The sequence below is a fragment of the Ascaphus truei genome, chromosome 2 (genome assembly GCF_040206685.1).
Source record: "Ascaphus truei isolate aAscTru1 chromosome 2, aAscTru1.hap1, whole genome shotgun sequence".
Taxonomy (NCBI): Eukaryota; Metazoa; Chordata; class Amphibia; order Anura; family Ascaphidae; genus Ascaphus; species Ascaphus truei.
In genome coordinates this window covers 226,086,395-226,108,540 of record NC_134484.1, presented here as the reverse complement: position 1 = coordinate 226,108,540, position 22,146 = coordinate 226,086,395, and the positions used below count along the sequence as shown (strand labels likewise).

Sequence of the window (22,146 nt, the reverse complement as noted above, 5' to 3'; positions counted from 1 at the left end):
CAGGCCAACCACTTATGTGTTTTCCAAAGAGTCTTCGTTGCAAGCTACGTGACCATGCAACTTCTCAGCCCCAGTGTGCATGCTTCATTTAAACCTCAGATCTGGGCGCCCTCCTAAATTTGAATGTGAGTAAAAACAGCACACACGCTTTAATCTTTAAAAAAAAAAAAAAAAAAGCCCAAGAGTGCCTGATGGACTAGAGAGGGAGTAGGAGGGGGTAGCGAGAGAGAAAGGAGGAGGAGGAGAGTGAAAAAAAAAAGTCAGGAGGGGAGGAGGGAGAGTGAGAAATGCAGAGACAGCAGCAGCAGAGGCATTGCTCCAACGGGCTCTAATCACTACAGTCCCAGCCACCGAGCAAGGGAGACAGCCACCCAGACTAACCCAGGCAGGCAGTAGCCACGCAGGAATCTCTGTGACACCAGGCACACAAACACACAAGGACAAATACAGGATATTCAACAAGGTAAGAAGGAGAATATCATTGGCAGCATAATCACACACTGGATATGTATCTAATATTTTAGATACATTTCTAAAAAAAAAAAAATAGGAATGGATTGAGCAGCTGTAATCCAGCTAGCTGGATGGGAAATGGCTGTTTTATAGAGGGAATGGGTTGGAAAAGATTGTCCAGTGAAATCAAAGAGATCCATTAATATACAAGAAGAGGGGGTTTATCAGGATCCAAGAAACTAGGGGCTTATTATAGTTCTCTGTAGAAAAGAGGAACTTGTCACACAATGTAAAACAATGTCTTGGTAATCTGTATTTAAAGGAAATGTAAATGTCTATTATATTCTACGTTTGCATTTATATGCATTTACACCACACACACCACACACACCACACACACCACACACACACACACACACTTGTTTGCAAAAATAATGCCCTGTTGGATCTAGATTCTGAACACATTTGAAAGAGGAAATTTTCAGTGGATTTAGTCATTGAACGTCACTATCAAGATTTCAGTACAATAAGCTCTGCATACTTGTTAAGGGATCTGCATTAATCTGGAATCCTTCCATTTGAGGAATTAATGACCTAAATACTGTTCATGTGTTCTTTGTCCTGGGGTATGCGTTTTATAGACTTGGATTATCAAGCTCCTGTGTAACCATTTGGGCGTTTCTTGCTTGTGTGTGATTGCTTGACAGAGCAGGAATGGGTTAAACGCAACACCATCATAGTCATAAACCAAACACTGGCATTCACCACCACCACACAGAAAACGTAGTGATTTTACTGCCTTGGTTATGCTAATTGTTGCTGGCCTCAACAGCTTCATCTGAAAATGGTTTTGTGTCAACATCATCATCCTGACTTTTGCCAAAAACCTCGTTCCTCCAAACCACATGCATTACTTGGGATGCAATTACTATGCATATTCAACAGCTGTATGCTATGACACATCGGTCCAGAGGAGATCTGCTAGAGCCATTACAAAGTGCATATATTGTGTGTTCGTGCATTATTGATCAGGTCTTTTTTTTTTTTTTTTTTTTTTTTAGTAGAGCACGTGAAGACAGACTGATCCTGGTGTAATTAAAATAAGTGGGCATGGATGTTATCTGATGGGGTGTCTATTGATCTACAGTATTTTGACTGCACAAGCATCTGGGGGAGGGAAAAAGATTGTCACGTATGATGATTGTTAAGTAGCTCCACAGTACTTTGGTCTCTTGTTAAATGATGAACACTGCAGTGGAAATGAATGAGACTGTACTGTAATTACCTATTCCTTTGTCTTTGGCTCACGCATGCTCAAAAGAATGGGGCGTGGAGACTCTCTCCCCCCCTCTCTCGCTGTACTGTAGCTCTAGACTAAATACACGTATGTACTGTACTGTAGCTCTCCCTGGTACTCAATAGTATAAAGAATATAAATCTTATACTTGCTATATAGTCTTTCCCACCCCTATTTTTACTTGATTCGACTCGAGCACAATCCAAATGCAATGAATTCACATTGTATTAATAGTATGAACAGTTTGTTTCGGATTAAATTGTATGATGCACATCATCATCATCATCGAAAAATTGCAAAATAACTTGTTGGCTGTGGAACTAAAACCGTTCAAATCCAAGCAGTATATTAATAAATATTTAATTAATAAAGAGCTACTGTACGGAGGGCAACGTGATTGTATTTAAAAAAAATGGTACTGAGAACATGGAAACCATGGTGTGGAAATGGGGAGTGTTACCACACCCTCTTTCTACAGTGCTTTATTTGTGAATGGGACTAATTACTAATTACTAATGTAACAGGATGTGTATAATTTTTCCTGCAGAAAAATTAGGGGCACATGTTAACTCAATCATAAATAATATTAATTACTGACAATGCATGAAAAGATATAAAACATGTAATAACAATATTTTACACAACGTTGTCCTCCTTTCTCATTCTCACAAACCCAAGGCTTATTTGTCCCCAAATATAAAAATGACACATCTTAAATCTTTTGGAATGACTCAGATTCATGTGAGAAGACAGACATCTAAAAACACAGTCTAACCGGAAGTTCAATATGAAAGAAAATGGATTGTTAAAACAGAGATCTATTTTTGCTGGCTGTATAAAATTGATTTAAATTGTGCAATTTCTCAGGAAACACAGCAATACATTTTTTTTTTAAATGGCTCATTTGAACCATTATTTCCTCTGTCTAGTTGGACCCAATTTCATTTTGAACCCAATCATCTTGGCCAATAGTGCAATCATTTATTTTCAATCTAATGTTCAACTTTGTTGAAAAGGTCAAAAGTGTAAAACATTTTTTTACATACAATAATTTTGCTTAATATAATGTAGAAAGATATGGCCAAATCATTGCAAAATGTACTACAATGATTATACAGAATTAAAAATGCTTTCAGATTAAAAAATATATTTGACATTAAATACTCTTTAGGTTCAGTCCAAAAAATGTGATTGCAATCAGTTGTGTAGCTCCTTGAAGTTTGCGTCATAATTAATGATAAGGTTAATAGCATTGCGATATCGGACCAGAAAGCTTAACTAAGTGTTAATAGCAAAATTATAATCAAGTGATCATATATTAACATGGCAAGGACATATCAAAGGGCTTATATCAAACAAAAGAAAGAATGCAGCAATAATTCCAAAGACACATGGGCTTATTTAATAAGTTCTGAAGCTGCCCATTGCAGTATATCAACTGAAAACTTCCATTCAGGTCAGGGGTGGTTCTCAGCTGATTGTAATGGGATCTTCCACTTCAGAGCTTATTGAATTAAGCCCTACAGTGATTACAGCTGCAGTATAAATTTTTTTTTCATTCATCACAATATTGAACTTCAAAACATTAAATATACCAATTAAGTGAAACTGCACCTTTTGATAGTCAATTGCACTCTGCTCACAATTTACCAATACTTACCAGCCAGGCACAATTTAGGTGATGGTGACTTAAGAGGTGACAAAAAACATCTACTGTACAAAGTACAGCAAACGTAGAAATACTCTGTTACTGTCTGCATGTCTTCCCCAAGTGCCCAAACTTGCTTCATTTCCACTGTTGTGACATGTCATACAGTGGTTAAGCAGAAGATAAGGATTCTGGGTAGTACTATGCAAATTAACTCTATGCTTGTCACTTCCCAATTTATTACATGGATTCCCTAGAAAAACAAGAAAATGGGATGCCGTTCAAGCCAAATTATCAAATAATATAAAGTAAGCCTGGTGCACGGGGAAAAAACCTATGAATATAACAGAAGAAAGTGACCAGAGGTCACAACAGTCCCCTATTAATTGCACTCAAGGCAAAATGAGGGTGAATACCATAAAGATATTAATATCCACAGTATGGACTGATGGACTGATGAAAATACAGTAAAGGCTTAGGGATACAATATCCACTGAAAGACTGATATGTCTGAAATAATAACATATAATACAATAAAAAGGACCATACAGTATACAGTAGAGGCAACGTTTATTCTAACATTTGCCGTAAACTAGCCGGGTTACATTCTGGGTATGTGCTGGGTATGTTCTGGGCTAGTTTGAGGCACGTTTAAGGCATTTCTGCATTGACTAACGACCCATAGGATTAACACAGCAGGGATCCCTGGCATTCCTATTCAGTTTGAATGGGACTGCCAGGGACCCCCGCTGTTAATCTGATAGGCCATTAATCAATGCAGAAATGCTGGGGCTAGTTTAAGGAAAGTTTAAGGCATGTATTCAGAATGTACCTGGGTGTTTCCTGGGTTTTTTGGGGAATTGCCACTGGTTTTTGTTCGAATAAGAGTTGCCTCTACTGTATGTCCACAGAAAATGTCTCATAGCCTTACATATAACGGTGACATCCACTGATAAAAACCCCAAAAAATAAAAAAACTTTAATGACAATAACGCCGAAACACAAGTGACATAAAAATAAACAATGTGTATAATGTTAAAATGCCCCTGTAAGGGGAGTGGGTGGGAGAAGGGTAGCAACAAATCGGATATGGAGAATCACTATTAACTATAATAGTAATAGCATATATGAAGTAATATTTGCGTTATTATGGTCATTAAAGTTTTTTTTTATTTTTTGGTTTTTATCAGTGGATGTCACCGTTGTATGTAAGGCTATGAGACATTTTCTGTGGACATACTGTATATGGATTCCCTAGAACTGTCCGGCTTGTACAGCTGTGCCTGGGATGAGGATGTACAGAATTAGTGGACCCATTCAAAGAAATTGATTTCATTCTTTCGGCGTCATTAGTCTGGACTTGGTTACTGATTCTGCATTGTCAAGCTGATGGTGGCTGCAAACCAGACACACATTAGGTTATGGTCAGTAATGGCAGTGACAAAACTCTGGAGAGCCCATGTAAAAATGATAATTAATCTAAAAGTGGCATGCCCGGTTTACTCATTGGCACATGACACTATCCAGAATCTCTGCCTGTAGCTAATCCAGTGTATGACATGTGGTAAGGGGGTGAATGAAGCAGGTTTGGGGGTCCTGTAGAAGACCTGCAGATACACACTTTGGTGCTCGATCCTTACCAATGGTTATCAACATTCATCAATGTTGTAGTTTCCTTTAAAGTTAAGTATTTTTCTTTTCACATGGGATCATAAATTTCTTGTCCCTGTGCCCATAATGAAATCATCTTATTTACTGTATGCACAGCTCTCCTCTCGGAGAACAAACAGGCGAAGGGGAAGAACAAGATTGGGTTGACAGGTCCTGCTCAATATAAAGTGACATCACACAAAGCAGCTTGCATGAAATCAAACTCCTCCTCGAGTTTAGTCCTTCCATGTTTACCAAGTAAGGTAGAAAAATGATTGAAATTGTTTGCTGTGGCCAAATGTTGTTTTTAAAGATATCCAATACCAAGATATATCCACATAAAACAGTCGTTGGTTAATTTTCTTGCTATGAATTACTTTTTTACCTTTCTTTGCTACATTATAAAGCATTTGGTAAATGTCTATTTTCAATCATCCCCCATAATTATTGTTTTATGTTACAATTTCACCATTAGGTATATAATCATTATGGGGAAAAAAACCTCACTCACTCACTCACCACACACACACAGTAAAATGGACTGTTCTCAAAACACAATCTAGTACAGATGTTCTCACTGTCAGAAGGCTGATTGTATGTATCTTTACAGTGTCTTCATAACACTTTTTTTTTTTTTTTTAAACGTAAGTCTAATGTACCTCTAATGTATGTCTTGGGAGCTTTACACATTGCGATCATAATTCCATGTGCTGGCTGCAACACATGGAAGATACAGGAATGAGCAAATGATGCAGAGTCTCTCACTAGCGAGGACTAAAAATGAGACCATTACATTGCCTCATGGACAAAATGGTTGATAGTGTCAGTTTCGATTGCAGAGATGCAACGGAGACGCTTGGATGAATGTTAGATGGCATAGCAATTAGTGTTTTATGTTATTTATTGGAAGCAAACAACATATCTGAACATCAGTGCATTAAATGCAGTCGTTTTACTTTAAATATCAACGCTGACTTTGGCTTATGACCTAAATACATATATAAGCAGTGCAAGTGCCTGTTTGTAAAGCATTGTTGCCATAGAAGCAGAATTGGAGCGATACTCTGAGAATAAAACATAAAATACACAAGAGGAATGTGATGTTCATTACACAAGCTCTTTTTAAATTTATTATTAAGAGTTTGTTTGTTAGCAGCCTTGTGTGGGTCTGTACGTTTTATCTGTACAAGGAACACCAAGTTATTTGCTGTACTGTATCAATGTTTGAAATGCCAAACCAAATGCATAATAATGGCGTGGTTCATGTTTGTTCATGACAATCTGTTTTATCCTGTGCAACAGTTGATCTAGTCATTTTGTATCTTTAATAAGCCACTCGAAACATAATTAACACTTGCTTCATTTTTATGGCTCGTTCCTTTACCGTATGTTTTTTTCCATTTCTGTGGGGAGCTGGGCAGATGAAAATATAAAAATATACATTCATCTTTGGGATACTTCTAGAGTAATTTACGAATGACATTGATGAAGAAGCTCAACATTTTCTTCTATTTTCCCACATTAGTCTTGGTCTTAATAATGCTTGATTCATTTGATGGATTGTGTTGTTGGACAGGTTGCAATCATAAGTAGAAAACAACTCATACTGTTTAATTGCTTTAAATTCATTTTAATTGCTACGTTATCGTACAAATCTTCAGAAAACACAACCTCTTGCCTATTTGCATAGAATTAGGACACACAAGCACAGCACGATTTTGTCTAAAAAAAGCAATTTCCTTAGTGAACCAAGATGACCAAATACAAGCAACATTTGAAGCACACTTTTGCCACTTGTGCTTCGTTTTTTACATTTATTATGCGTCGACAGCAAGTGTTATTTTTGACCTTAATTTATACTTAAGGGAAGTTTAAATGAACTTTGGTGTATACTAGCTATAGCAAAATGTTCCAATAAAGCAGACTACACCACTTAGCTTTTCACTGCAAACAGAAATATACGTAATTCTGCTGTTACAGAACATGTACATTTTGGTATCCAGAGCTTTAAATACATTATTATTTGTTAACATTTGCATTGCAGTTTTATTAAGATGGCACTCAGTGTGGCACACACAACATTGCATAAAGATTTATGAGATGTCGCTGGTATTAAAATGATGACATTCCAGTAGGTGGTTAAGCGATGGTCCTAATTATGGTCCACAGGAGAAATTATTCCAGATGTACCCAATTTCCAACAGTTCCAGGTTGTATCTGGGATGTTTGTCGTTAATTAGCAAAGTCTTTGAGCTATGAAACTCTTTGATAAATCTGGCGATGAGACTTTGCACCAAAAGAGCAAGGATACTTTGATAAATGACCCTTTTGGTCAAACATCTGGTTAAACAACACACTGGCCTTTAACTCACTTCCCAAGAGCTCGCACGGTCCCGTGATGAAACTACTTTCATTTTTCGTGTTGACAGAAAGATCCATTTTCATTTGATATCAGTAACAAATGTGATACATATTTAAACCAGTGTTTTTTTTTTTTTTTTAATTTTGGGGCATGAATTAGAGACCCCAATACAGTGTGTACCCATTTTGAGTAGCACTTTTTTCATTGCATTTAAAGGACATATTTAATTAGTAATCCAACTCTCAGGCAAATTTTGCTTTGCAACAAAAACACAAATCAAAATAAGTACACGTATGGTAACTGTTCATCTGTGTCATTCATCAAACCCTTCCCATTCCTGAACTGTTTCAAATTGATGTCAAAATAAAATGGCCATATAGAACATTTTACGGTTTCCTGCACCTTAGAACTATAAATTAATTTTTATATCTATTCCCTGGTGACTTTTATTGGCATACAGCACGCCAGTGGCTGGGCTTTTCAATATATACTGTACTCTTTGGAACCACTCAGTTGCAAAGCTTTTTAATGTGGTGTGATCATTGAAGATGCAGCATATAGCATTGCACAGTGTTTACTGAGAGACCTTTTCTCCCATCAAAGTCAGTGGACACATCTGATAACATCAGTAGCTTTTACATAAACTCTAGTTCCAATAAAAATGAACTCAATAAGCCATGTAACATCTTCTCTCAACCATTCAACAATTGTGTCAGATTTTGTGGCCTAGTAGTAGAATGTATCAAAGCACATTTAACTGCTCTTTTGAACTATTATTAAGACCTACAATTTTCTATATCGTTACAATTGGTATGACATGTATATTATATGTGAGTTAGGTCCAAACCTACTAAACTGTACTAAGCTTTCATTCATCTGCATGGGACATATGGGTCGGGAGGGGACAGGCGGGTGGGTTTTATCAAAGTGTCACATATGAAAAAATGGAGCCAATAAAAATGCACCAGATTTATCAGCGGAAAGGGGACCCACAGAAAATAATATAATTTTTTGTTTTGATAAATGTGGTGCAAATATTTTTGCTCTCGTTTTTGCTGTTGGGAGATTTTGAAAAGTAAGCCCCATGGAGTGCAAAGGTTTAGCATCATTTAATACCTTTTGGTCTGAATGGGAAAGTAAGAAAGAAATATACTTAAGACAGCGCTAGTGTGGGGGAACAGGGAGGAGAATAAAACACGCATGTTATCCTATGGGACATCTGGATATATTTGGCGCTAGCCTGTTATGTTTCAAATAACTCCCGGACAAGTTGCTGAGTGAGGGGTGGGATGAGGGGGAGATGCTCGCTAGTTGAACAGAGCCTTCCGTGGCAGGAGGAAGTAGATGGTGGAGTCTGTACTGGTATAGGAAGTAGCTGGCCTGACCCCCACCACCCACTGTTACAGACTTTGCCACCTACTTCCTCTGCTGTGCTGTCCCAGCTATCCCCCCTGATGGCCGGCCCAGCCCTTTCAATGTCCCATCCAATTAGAATATATCAAGCATGAACTCCACACACAATAGGGACCATTTGCTAAAGTCTCCTTGCAGTAAAGCAGTGAAAATATTCCTTTCAATGGCAATGTTTTCTCTTGATTAAATCTGGTGCATTTTTTGTTTCACTTTTGCAGCGGGGGAACTTTGATTTCTAACGCGCCAATTGGCTTGTTCCCAAACTCGCATATTTTATTTTTTTACGTTTGAAAAAGGTGACAGGAATGGGGTCAACCATGGGATCTTGATTACTTATTACAAATCGGTACCAATGTTAATGCCAATAAAGGTTAATGTTCAACAATCAACGTTACTGTTGTCTCTTTTTAAAACCAAAAAATCTGAATATGTGTGATGCAGCAGCATTTACATTGCTTTAAGCATAACGAACAGCCAACAACAAAATCAAAACACAAATTTCAACAACTGCATCACTTTTTAGTCTGAGGGCAGGTGAGCATGTATGTTGTACTAGTCCTGTCACTTGTAACCTTTTTAAATGTAAAAAGTATTAGTTGTACTCGGTGTGTGTTTATTATTTCCTTCCCTTGCAACTTGTCTTGCTTTAGCTTGGTGGCTTTCAACCTGTGTTCTGTGGATATAGAAACAATTAGTGGTATACGCGCTCTAGCACGGGATACATATGACATACTTTTGTAATAGTCAGAAATAATCAAAGGCACAGAATATGGGGCTAGTAATAATGAATGTGTGTTAAAAAAGAACTCCCAGGTGGTGTGGAGTTCTTGAGATAAAATGACCCTTTACGAAGAGAGAAAGAGGGGGTAAACCCACTCCTCAAAACCTAATTGGGATTGTCCCAGAACCACGAGTTGATTAAATGTAAATATACTCGCATATCTAGAATGCCTCCATCCTGTGCCTTTGGCGAAGCGTGTTACTAACAGAAGAGTGGAGATAAATAAAGTGGGAGGCATAGCGCACAGCCAGGAGAGTGGGTCAAAAATACAGCTTTATTGGTCCATTTGTATTATGCCAATAGAAACAATTCAGAATTTCCAATAGAAAATTCATAATCTCATTGATCTAGGGTTACTGTGTGACCATTTGAGAAATCATATCCATATAAATGTTCAAAATTCAAAATAGATTCTTAAAGGATATTGTTTTATATAGAATTCGTTTTTATAAAGAATTATAAATTGAATATTCAAATATCAAAAGGCCTCACAGAGATTGCTATCCAATGCAATTCTGATTTGTCTAGTAGTCATAGATAAGGTCTAAAGTATAGAAGATAGTTTTTTTTTTTTTATAATATAAAAAGCATTTTATATGGATCCATTCATATGGAATATACGGAGTTATCTGTAGACTACAGATAGATTATAAATCTTATATTCTATAGAGCAAATTGTATAGAGAAAATCATAAAGAAGAATCTCTAAATCACAACATTTCATCTATAGAGCTCTCCAAATCCCAGGGTGTGTGTGTGTGTGCAAAAGGTTCTGATCACCATTTGGTAAAATAAAATCTTCCTCCTTATGAAGATACCATTAAATATTTAATACTCAAATGGACATGCAAAATATACATGAGATGCATCAAAAAACAGACTACGATGAATGAACAAAAGGATGTTAATTCAATCCTTGATGTTATACAGTACAGATCGAACTCCTGAACACTCAAACCAATCTCTTAGAGAAATGTCAAAGTATCCAAGAGATACAATCTGCCCTCCTGAATATCCATATGAATGTAATCGCCTACATTCAAAATTTCAGAAAGGCAAGATCATAGAAACAGATCATCTAAGAAAATGTCTTGGGTTCCATTCTGTATTCAAACCCTCATGGATTTTAGTTTTAAGTAGACATCCACTGTGCTTCCCTACATTCAAGAAATTTTAACAGTGTTCTCTCCATGTTCCTTACGAACAATCCTATCAATTCCCATAAACGCAAAGTTCCTAATTCCCCCATTGTTACACTCGCAGAAATGTTTGGAAACCGGCTGTAATAAGTCTCCTTTCTTGATCGGTCTGATGTATTCTTGTATTCTTATTTTCAAATTTCTCGGTGTCCTTCCTTCATATCTTTTTTTCACAACCACATGTGATCAAGTATGATACAATTGTTAACTTTTATATGTTGTATGTGGATTGTGAGCAAAGAAGGTATTGGATGGCTTCATGTATCTACAAACATTGCAGGCTTCACATTGAAAGGAACTCTTCGTGACAAAACTGTCAACACATTTCTTAATCGTAGTGACTTAGCTTGGTGAAACATAAGCAGCTATAGTTTTACTTTGCGGAATACGCATCTTGGGCCTGAATCAAAAATACAATGATAAAATAGTACTTATATAGAGGGGCATGGTATATAAAGTCCAGGGCCAGCCCCTAGTGACAAACCAAACTATCTTCCTAGATACTTATAGACTGAAGATGGTTAAATACAGTGCATAAACTAGCTGTGGGCCAAATTGCTGCGGCCATCAATAACAGATACCTACAGAACAAGGTGCTCACCCTTAGTCCGGATGCCCTTTTTACTAAAAAATCAACAGTCTTCGTGTAATTAAGGCTGCTGATGCTGAATCTGAAGGGGTTAATAGCCTTAGCGGAAAAAAAGGTCCAGTCAGACGGACCTGCAAAATGTATATAGCCCACCCCACATGTTGATGCAGATCAAAAGCAAAACAGCGTGAGAATCACAAAATCGATTGAACAGAATAATGTACTTAATGAACATACTCTAGCACGCAGAACGATATTTAATAATAAACATAGGGAAAAATTCCTGGCGTGTGGATATAGCTTTCTGTGGAGGACAAGCACAAAATGTGCATAGTTAGTGCCCTGAGGCACGGTTCAATGACCGTATCCAGTTATAGCCTCTGAAATACAGTAATTTGTTGCACAGAAATTGCTTATAATCTCCTAACATAAGACCACTCAGTAAGAGTCTCGTGATAGGTATATGTGATAATACATTTTGTTACACCTCCATTTTTAAATGTGTAGCACAGTTTCCCCCACCTCTGTGAGATACGGTAGCTATGGTATGTGTGTTGTGCTTTACCTGCAACTCACAGGAGGTGAGGGTTTACCTGCAACTCACAGGCCTGGGGTGTACCTGATCCATTGGTTGACAGCGCCTCCACCTGCGTGGGATCCTAACAGTGTTGGATAACCCCGTGAAGGACAATAAGAAATACACCCTGGTATGATATAACAGATTTACTGAATATAGGTAACTGATAACGATAACACAGAGCCTTGCAGGGCCGTACCCCTTCACTGTGTCACCCAAACACGGTGTCCACACACCGGTGGGGTTTTCTCCAAAGTACTGCGTTGCCCGTGGGCACCCAACCACCCTGGTGTCCACATAGTCAACCCACCCAAGTGTGAGACAGCGCTGCCCCTCCTAATGTGTGATCAGTTGGTGCTTTTGTAGTACCTGCCCAGGTGCTCCTGCACCCGGGTATGGCCGGAAGATTAAGCAGATCCACTGATCCCAGCGATGTTGAATTAGCCCCTGCCTCTACGTGGGGTGGTGTCCCGCGTGGGCATTGCCACCATGAAGTGTCTCTTTACTGTAGATTGTGATCTGGTCCAAGACCACCACTTGATGTCAGGATGGAGCTTCGTCCTGTCTGTGTCCCTCACGCTTATGCTACAATGCGCAATATCCCTATCTATGGGCCTGTCCCTACAGCAACCACAAGCTGAGGGGAGTTGGGGCATAAGAGGGTCTCTGGCCTAGTGCAGGGGTCACTGACACCCTGCACACCCTACCATTCTGCTGTCCCAGCTCCGACTGGCATGACTGCAGTGTGCAAAATTCTATCTATCCTGGAGCAGGGGAATCCTTGCAGCCCTATTGGCCTATCTGTGTCACCTGATCCCTGCCCCTCTGTATTATGGGGGTTGTAGTTCCTACAGATGCCTCTGAGTGATAGCCACCTCACACGTGTACACTGCGCATGTGCGAATACATCCAAGATGGCGGCACCCGGCAAAGGGCGCCGCCTAGAACCTTCGGCGACACCGTCGCCTGCTCTAGCTGCTGCAACACTCTGAAAGTTCCCCCGCTATAGCGGGGGAATCTGGGGGGAACTTCCAGGCCACAAATTTTTTTTAATACAATTTTTGACCCACTCCTGGCTGTGTGCTATTCCTCCAACTCTTTGTGTTCTGTGCATCTCTGGGTTTCCACAAGAAGCTACTGGGTGTTCTCGTACACTTGTTATGCTCTTTTTTTTTTTTTAATGAGTTTAATCTAGTAAGCTTTGTTAGGTTGCTATAATCAACTATTTAGAAAAGCACAGCACTTCCTCTTTTTTAAACAGGCAACCATATTGGGTGCCTGGGAAAGCAGGATCTGTGCCGATCGATTGACAGCTTAGAGAATTACATTTCCTTAAAAATATAAAACGGCTACATTTCTTAAAACTAAAATAAAAATGGCAAGTAGACCCTTTAAGTAATTACACTTATAATATATGTGACAGGCTACAGAAGAAGTAAACCAGCAGTGGATGATGATGATGAATATATATCTCAACAAATGTGACTGCATTGTGGCCACTGTCGACTGCTTACCTGCGGCGGTTTACCCCGGCATCTCCCGGTCTTCTCCGTCCTGATCTTTAAAATCATGTTTTTCTCCTGCAGCACTATTAAAAATGGCCGTGCGGCTTCCCGTTGCCATGGCAATACGGCATCACACGACGCTGTGTGGCCATTTTGAATAGTGCTGTAGGAGAAAACATGATTTTTAAAGGCGACAAGACAGCAAAAGGCCTGAGATGCCGACAGGACCCCACAATCGGACCCCGCCGCAGGTAAGTGTCGGGGGGAGGGGGGTTTTGAGTGACTTTTTTTTTTGGTCGGGAGGCGAGTTGGTTTTGGTTCAGTTTGGTGGGATATAGATATTGATTTTGGGGCTACCCATTCACTACTTTCCTTTTTTGCCACTTGGATATACATTACTATCAGGACTGCACCTTTGATGTTGAGAACATCAAAAACACAGTTTTGCAGCCTGTTGGCATATATGGAGATACTACACATACGGGGAAAGAGAGTGAGGTGAAATCCAATACATTTCAGAAATAAGAGATGGTAATTGGCAACAGAATAGAACACGGAAATTCAGCAAGAAATTCTTGACAACTTTAAACTAGAAAATAGGAACCACATGCAACCTAATGGATACCTATTACATTAATGAGGTAACTCTTTTATGATAACATTGAAGGAAATGGTGATATGCTGGATATTAAAACCATATGATCAATACCGGTTCACAACATTGATTTACATTAGCTATGATCCATGTACAGTGGCTTTGGTTTTCTGTTTCAATACTTTTTTTAACAAAACAAAAGAAACTTGGCCTAGTACTGAATTGATCAAATGGCTTTAATGCCAGGATCCATTTCTGCTTTTCGGATATCAAGTTTTGGCCCCACACACTTTATCGGAACGTGTGTAACTTTTCAGGTTTGACTAATATACTATTACTATTGTAGAGTTGCTTTTTACTCTGTGTATTGCTGCACAGCATATAACCAGCTTCCCTCTCATCCTTTCACATGAAATATTTAGGGGGAAATGTGAGTGTAGGGAGCTACTATATTCAAATAGCTGAATCACTGACATTTTACACGACTATGGGGCCTATGCAGAGAGCAGCGAATTTTAAAATTGGCGAATTTATTAAAAAGTAGCTTTTTTGGAGAGTTTTAATCTCCATATGCAGAGAAGTGCGAATTCTGCTATGTTTAACATGGATGCGTGTGGCGAGTTTAAATTGGCGAGATGCGCGCTTCAGAAATGTGTTAAAACAAATTCGCGCCTTTTTTTTTCCCTTTGCAATGGCCGCGAGCGGCAGTTTTTTCTGGCGAGGCAAAACGGAGACAATCGCGCCATTTTATTGGCGCGAACAGCCGCTAGATGCCGTTCGCGCCTCTCTGCATACGGATATTTTTAAAACTGGCGAGATTGAGGTTCTCGCCAGCCGCGAGGCGAGTTTTACAAATAGAAAAGAAAAATTGGCGCGTTTTTCGGAACTCGCCATTTTCTGCTGCTTTCTGCGCGATTTTCTCCAAAAAATGGCGAATTTCGAAATAGCGCTGCTCTCTGCATAGGCCCCTATGGGTTTTACCTCTTTATTTTTTTTATTGGACTTTTTTTTTTTTTTTTTTTAAGTTGCTTTTGTGTGAAATGTATGGAAAGAGGAAAAGGGAAGGCAGGTTACTTGATTAAAAAAAAAAAACAGGTTTCTGAGTGACAGCCAGAAAAAGCTCCACTCAGCGCCAATGTAATAGACCCAGCCAATGGTCGTTACTGATAATCACGAATGTCCTTACTTTGTAGGTGCTAAAAGAATAGTTTAGTGATAAGAAAACTGCATTTAAAGTGGCTCAGCCAGGTTCAAATCCCTGTGTCAAATCACTGTGCTGGCAGCAAGTCTACAGAGCTGTTACAGTGTTGAAATAAGACAAATATCCACCCAGTTCAATCTTGTTAAGTTCTATTTGGGAAAGGTACTAATCCTACATGTACAGTATACTGTAGTTATATTGATCCAGAGAAAGTAAAAGACAATAAACCAGTGATACACTTGCCAGTTAGATGTCATAAGGAGAAAACAAATATTCCCTCCTTACTCCTACTGTATGATGGGAGATTATAGGTTTCTCACTGAATTAATGTTCTTGTAATGTTTTAACCTGTTTGGCATGTCCCTGTATACCCCAATTTTCTATTATTTTCATAAAGATATCTGCTGTATCTGCCATGATAGTCTCCAAGGGTAGTAAATTCCACATTTCCAGCTTTTATTTTACTGCTGAGGCAATCTCCTTTCCTCCACTATCAAGGGGCGACCCTGTGTCCTTTGTACTGTTATTGGGATGGACAATTCCTTATATTGACCTTGAATATACTTGTAAATAGTTATCATACCCTTCTCTGCTGCCTCTTTTTCTTATTGTAAATCGAATACAAATGCCACTTGTGAGCACATTCACAGGTCTCAGGCCTGCAATCTGCATTCCACCATTATCTGTAAATATACAATGCTTCCACTGCAACTAGGGTTTCTGGGTAATGACATGCAAATTATCACACAATGTCACCTTTTGCTTATAATAGTAAACAAACCTAATTTGGATAGCGTTTCCTCAGTAGTCAGACCTTCCATCCCCATTATTAATTTGGTGGCTCTTCTCAACCTTTTCCAGTACCATAATGTTTTTTTTTTTTTTTAAATGTAATGGTGCCAAAACTGCACTTTCGATTTATACAGGGACAAATGTATGCTATTTTCCATCCCATCGACATAGCACATTATGCATTATAATATCCTGATAACCTTTGCTGCTACTCCCCAGCATTGGGAACCATTGCCAAGTACAAACGATCCTAAATACTTCCCACTTAGGATTTACCTCATTTTATCTCATTAAGTTTGTGGGTAGCATCATTTCCCAACTATATACACTTACTGTATTACACCTAATTTGCTATTTACCTGCTGCTCAAGCTTCTCGGGTATTCAAGTTCTTCTTCAGAGTTTTACATCCTACTGTAATGTTACAACCTTGCATAATTTATGGAAAACAAGAAAAAATCTCACTTCCCTTGTTTCAAAGTTGGTTACTCTCTTGGTACCACTTAGATCTCCCCCCTCCCCCCCAAAAAATAACAACTTAATAGTGTCCTTGTTTTAATTAATTCTTCAGTGCCCTATTGATGTACAGTGTACATCATAAAAAGTGCCACCCAGAAGGCCCTTATGACGCAATGGCCCTATGCTGTTTTTTTAGGCTCTGTCTCCGATCAGAGCAATGATTGTGAGGGCGAATCCCCGTTGCCTTAACTTCAAGCCTCGCTGCTGGATCGCAAAGAATAGTTGCGACATCTGTCGGGGAACGACCTGCTGGCATTAAAGGGGTTAATGGAAACCTTTTGACTGTTTTTTCTTTCTTTGGAAGTTGCATGGTAAAGTGTTTAATCTACCCTGAAACCTCCCAGACAGAGAGAATCAATCAGGAGAATGTGGCAGAGAAGAGGGGGAACTTTGCCTGCGAATTACACAAAAGGGAAAAGCTAGATGAAATGAGATCTCTTCCACATTTTAACACACAATGTTTACAAACTACGGTAAATGGAAAGCAATTTACAAATGCTTACAGGTGTCTACTTTTTATAAAACGTAATCAATTCCAGAGATCTAACCCCTTAAAGCAACAATTCCCTCAGAAGACTGTACTAGTTTCTCATATCATGTTATTATCTTGCCCCCTTAGCATGTCCTGCTCTTTCTTTAAAAAATGTTTTTTTCAGTGTTAATAATAAAAAAATTCTTAATCACTAGCGTAGCCCCCTTTCCCTATGCCTAAGGGAACTATGCGTGCTGCTGTACCTGTTGCTCACAGGAGAACTAAGCCTCTGGGAGCCTGGGGTAAGCTCTTTCTCCGTGCGTGCAACGCCTCCACCTTTGGGGGATCCCAGTGTAGGCGGGATGATTCCTTATACCCAATACTCAGTAATAACAATACCACACTATATTGATAACTGGGCTTTACTATAATGGCATAGAACATACAACACACTCAAATACAAAATCGGCAATAGTACAATACACATTAGTGCAATACCCAACACCCCGGTGTAGTTCTCCAAGTGCTGAGGGTGCCTTGGGCATCCACAGAACAATCCCACACCTAAATGTGAGGTAGCGCTGCCCCTGGTGATGTGTAGGTGCACAGTGGTACCTTCCTGGTCAACATTCCAGACCAGGGAATACTTCGGTACTTCGGTACTTCGAATACTTCCGCAGGTCGCCGCGTGGATGCCCGTTCGACGGCGCAGTGGTGTGATGGGTCTCTAGAAGGGAGAGTCCCTATCTAGGTCTATCCCTACAATACTCTAAGTAGGGGTCAGGGCCAAACTAGGGCCTTAGGGCAAGTCCTGGCCTAGTCCAGGGGCTTACTTGCTCCCTGGACATGTCTGTCCTCCTTGCTGGCTCCCTCCAGACTCAAACACAGGCTTTCAGTGCGCGGAGGATATCCTATTCCTCCTGTTCTCCGAGCCCTATTGCCTGGGACAGCCCCGAGATGTGTTTGAAAGGACAGGAAGAGATATCTTGAAGTTAAAAAAAAAAATGCAAAAATATGGCGATCAACGCAAACTGCGTTCTATATGTCACTTCACCGTTTCAATTTTGTTATACAGAAAGTGCACTGGAAGTGGAAGGTACAGTAAGTGTTGATTAGTTGTGCAAAACAAATAACAGTTTGTTTGGTTCAAATTATTAGTTAGGTACAGTACTTGGTTGTTGTGGTGTGATGGTGTATTGGTATGGGGCATAGAGTGCTACTATTTTTTTTTTATTATTATTATTATTATTTTATTTTATTATTTATTTACAAACCCAAAGCATTAAATACAACCCTAATATTTATACTCGTGTAGCCAAGTCCCCTTGAGCTACTAATTCTCCGGTCCTTCTAGCACTGTAAGTCCCAGTAAAGAGTGGGCAGTGTTGGGAGCAAATCCTGCAGGGCCTGGTTTTATTGTTGTGTGTTACCTAGTAAAGTTCAGGAGTAGCCTGGTATTGCACGGGGAGCCTATGAATGATAGGAGGTCGGCTTAAAAGCCACTCCCCTGGGAAGGAGGGGGTTTCCAGCAGGAGGTTAGAGTAAAGGTTCTGGGAGTTGGTTCTGTGTTGCCCTCCCTGCTATGAGGACACAGAAGTAAGTCTCTCCTGGACAGGAGTGGGCTGAGGCCTTTCCCTGTTAGGGGGTAAGGTATGCTGAGGAGGGGTGCTCAGGGCCTCAAGCCCAGAGTACTGCCTTCAGGGAATGGAACCTGTAAAATCCATGATGTACCCAATAAATCCCAGTTATACCCTCTCTGGTGTGATGTGTGAATTCCAAGAACAGTTGCTTATGAGGTTCATCCTGGCTACACAACGATCCTCCTGGGCTGAAGGCGCTGCGCTGACCGAAGAACCATCACTGATAGACTTTCCTGATGTCCCCCTATACCACCGCAGAGATCTCAGGCCTTCTGTTCTACCTCACAGATATGCACCAGAATACACCGGTAGCTACATGATTTCACTTAGGGTGGGGTAAAAGGTGCTACATTTGGAGGCACTGCTGAGATTGCATCAGGACAGGCTTTTGCAGCAAACAAGAAAAGAAGGGACTCTTCTAGTATGACAAGTCAGACGGCCCATGGGTGTTGTCCATAGGGGACCCTATGTGATCTGAAGGACCGGGCTCCCCACCAAAATGGAGCTACAACATGGACCTCTCCTCTCCAAGTTACATGCATGGACAGTGTGTGTGTAATCGCTATTACTATGGAGAGGTGCAGGGGCAGTTTTCCCAGAGGCTCCACCAAAGGGTATTGTGATCTGCGCCATGCAGTTTTGATTCTCTGACCTATGTTCAGTATCTGAGGGGCACTTGACCGTCAAGCAGCGAAGACCTCTGTTTGAGGAGCTGCAGCTATACTAATGCGGTTCCCGCCAAAGGGAGCAGCATCATGTTCTTTTCCCATGTAAAATGGCGGTTCCCACCAAAAACGGGAGACCGCATGGAAACTTGTGCAAAGTTACAAGACTGTTTGCAAATCTCTGGGTTTGGCGCAAAAGCCAAGCCACACCCTGTTCTCTTCAACCGTACCACTGAATTACCAGAGGGAGCAGCTGAGGGCATGTCTACCTACTGCCGAGCAGCGGATGTGGGGACTTAACCACCGTCACACATGGTATTATTTCTGGACAGATGCACGCCTATACGCTCCCTCCCAGATAGCTGTGACGATGGATGAGAAGCAAGGCACTCACTTTGCCCTCCCATGAGGTCTGCTTTTATTTCCCCATGATGGAGAGGACTCGCTCCGGTTGGTTTGCCCGTTGTGTGAACGGGTGAGACCTACACTGTGCTCTGAATGCCATGCACTGTACCTCCGCCTCCAAGGCCCTGGAGTGGAGATTTCCAAGACGTGGCTGGCCACTGGGGAACTTCCCGATGTCAACCGGTTTCTCCAGAGATTGACGGAAAAGGCTTGACAGCCATTCAAGGCCTACCAGCCCGATTTCTGGATATTGCTTCGCACCTGGTCGGTTCCGAAATCCGTAATGGGAGCCGCAGTTCACAAAGTATGGATTCTGGAGCGGACTCGCTTGGAGTCCTGGGAACTGACATCTGCGGACGTACCGGAGTCCATACTGGCCGGTATGCGACATCATGAGTCCCCTTCTGACATCCAGTCAGTTCCCGCTATGATCCGCACATTAGAGGTGGCGAGCCGGTGCCTGGACAGGCCCGGCTGAGCGAGGGCCGCCACGGTCTTGGTGCCTCGCTCCCCACAGGAGGAACCATCCACCGCTGGGTACATGAGCTTCCAGCAGGACAGCAAGTGTGCGTCCATCGATGATGTGTCAGACAAGGCCTTCAACTCTCCTGATGTAATGACTCCTTCGTCCATCACGAACCGCAACTTCTCCCAGGGGTTGTCGATCATCGCTGGACCGATGTTCCTGGAGGAATGTCTTAGCTCTGGTATCTGTGTAAAGCCATCTGCGATGCTCCAGATCGAGTCATGGCCCATGTGGCTGCTGCCTACACTGAGCTCTCGGGCGAGCTGATCAGAGTGGAGGGATCTCCGCTAGCAGTACCGTCCAGTACTACTTCTCTTTCGGATCCTGCATCCACCCCTGCTGTGTTGGTGAGTACCTCCTACAGAGAACATTTTCTTGCAGCAGTGCAGAGTGCAGGGGCAGGACAAGCAAAGTAGCCCCTCTGCCATCCGGGGCATGGGAGGCCTTGCTAAGCCTCTGGCGGCTGCTGATCCTGTTCCCAGATGCGGACAGTTGCAAGCCATAATACGGACTACCTTTCCAATTGCCACCCAAGTTGGGGTACGGAACTATAAATACCCCACGGAACAAGACTTTGAAGTCCTGGACTTGCCCCATCGCCCCTTTCCGACCATTCCCACAGTCCTGAACTTGGACTCTGCAGAGCTGACGGTGACCACCGCTAAAGACCCTGGTCCTCTCGACTTATGTCCCCGGTAATGACTGTGACCACTTACCATGTGATGGCTACCCCAATAAGACGGCTAAAATATCTGAAGGGGTGAACACATTACCAGTGGAATCAGTTATGTTATAATGTTATTACCATGTTGTGTGTTTATCATCTACAAATGTGGTGGATGTTATGCCCTCATGTGGGGTTGTGAGGGATTTTAAAACCAGAGGGAGGATGTAGCCAAGTCCCCTGGGGCTACTATTTCTCTGGCTCCTCTAGCACTGTAAGTCCCAGTAAAGAGTGGGCAGTGTTGGGTGAAAATCCTGGTTGTATTGTTATGTGTGTTACCTAATAAAGTTCAGGAGTAGCCTGATATTACAAGGGGGGCCTATGAATGATAGGCCGGCTTACAATCCACTCCCTTGGGAAGGAGGGGGTTTCCATCTAGAGGTTAGAGTAAGGGTTCTGGGAGTTAGTTCTGTGCTGCCCTCCCTGCTATGAGGATGCAGAAGTGGGCTGAGGCCTTGCCCTGTTAGGGGGTAAGGTATGCTGAGGAGGGGTGATCTGGGGTATTGCCTTCAGGGAATGGAACCTATAATATCTATGATGTACCCAATAAATACCAGTTATACCATCTCTGGTGTTGTGTCTGGAGTGTGAATACCAAGAAGCGTTGCCTATGATGTTCATCCTGGCTGCACCAGGATCCTCCTGGTCTGGAGGCGCTGCGCTGACCGAAGAACCATCCTGATAGCCTGTCCTTATGTCTCCCTATACCATCGCGGAGATCTCAAGCCTTCTGTTCTACCTAACAGGTATGCACCGGAATACACCGGTAGCTACATGATCTCACAGGGTGGGGGAAAAGGTGCTACACTTGGTAAACAGCATCTAATTATGTTCAGACTGTAAGAGGACAAGTTGTCATTGGGGAATTGTATAACCATGTTATGATATTCCTTAGAGAAAATAATGATCTGGAAACTAGAGATGTAGCCCATGCTTTCAAAATTGTTGTTAAAGAAAACATGTGTTGTTTCTTGATGTTTTGCCAATAGATTGGTTTGGATTCCCTCCCAATGCTTACCGTCTTGACGTAGAAGTTTGAATAAAATGCAGTATTTTGTCCTGAGCTAAAGGTCACACAGTTGTCAGAAAGAAACATTGTTAAAAAGTAATAAATTGAGACATGACGGATAACAC

The 22,146-nt window shown here is 41.1% G+C and overlaps 1 protein-coding gene across 2 annotated transcripts in view; it reads left to right on the top strand.

The window, feature by feature from the left end:
• Positions 1–290: 290 nt before the first annotated feature.
• The window catches only part of BASP1 (brain abundant membrane attached signal protein 1), a 70,649-nt gene continuing 48,793 nt past the window's right edge, over positions 291–22,146 (top strand). The window contains exon 1 of one of the 2 annotated variants that reach the window (XM_075585922.1): positions 291–463. Coding sequence is in view for 1 of the 2 variants with exons in the window: in XM_075585921.1 (XP_075442036.1) it covers positions 5,296–5,306 (11 nt within the window). In the remaining variant the exon portion in view is untranslated. Of the gene's footprint in view, positions 464–5,284; positions 5,307–22,146 lie in introns of those variants that run through there. The other variant, XM_075585921.1, reaches the window with a different exon arrangement.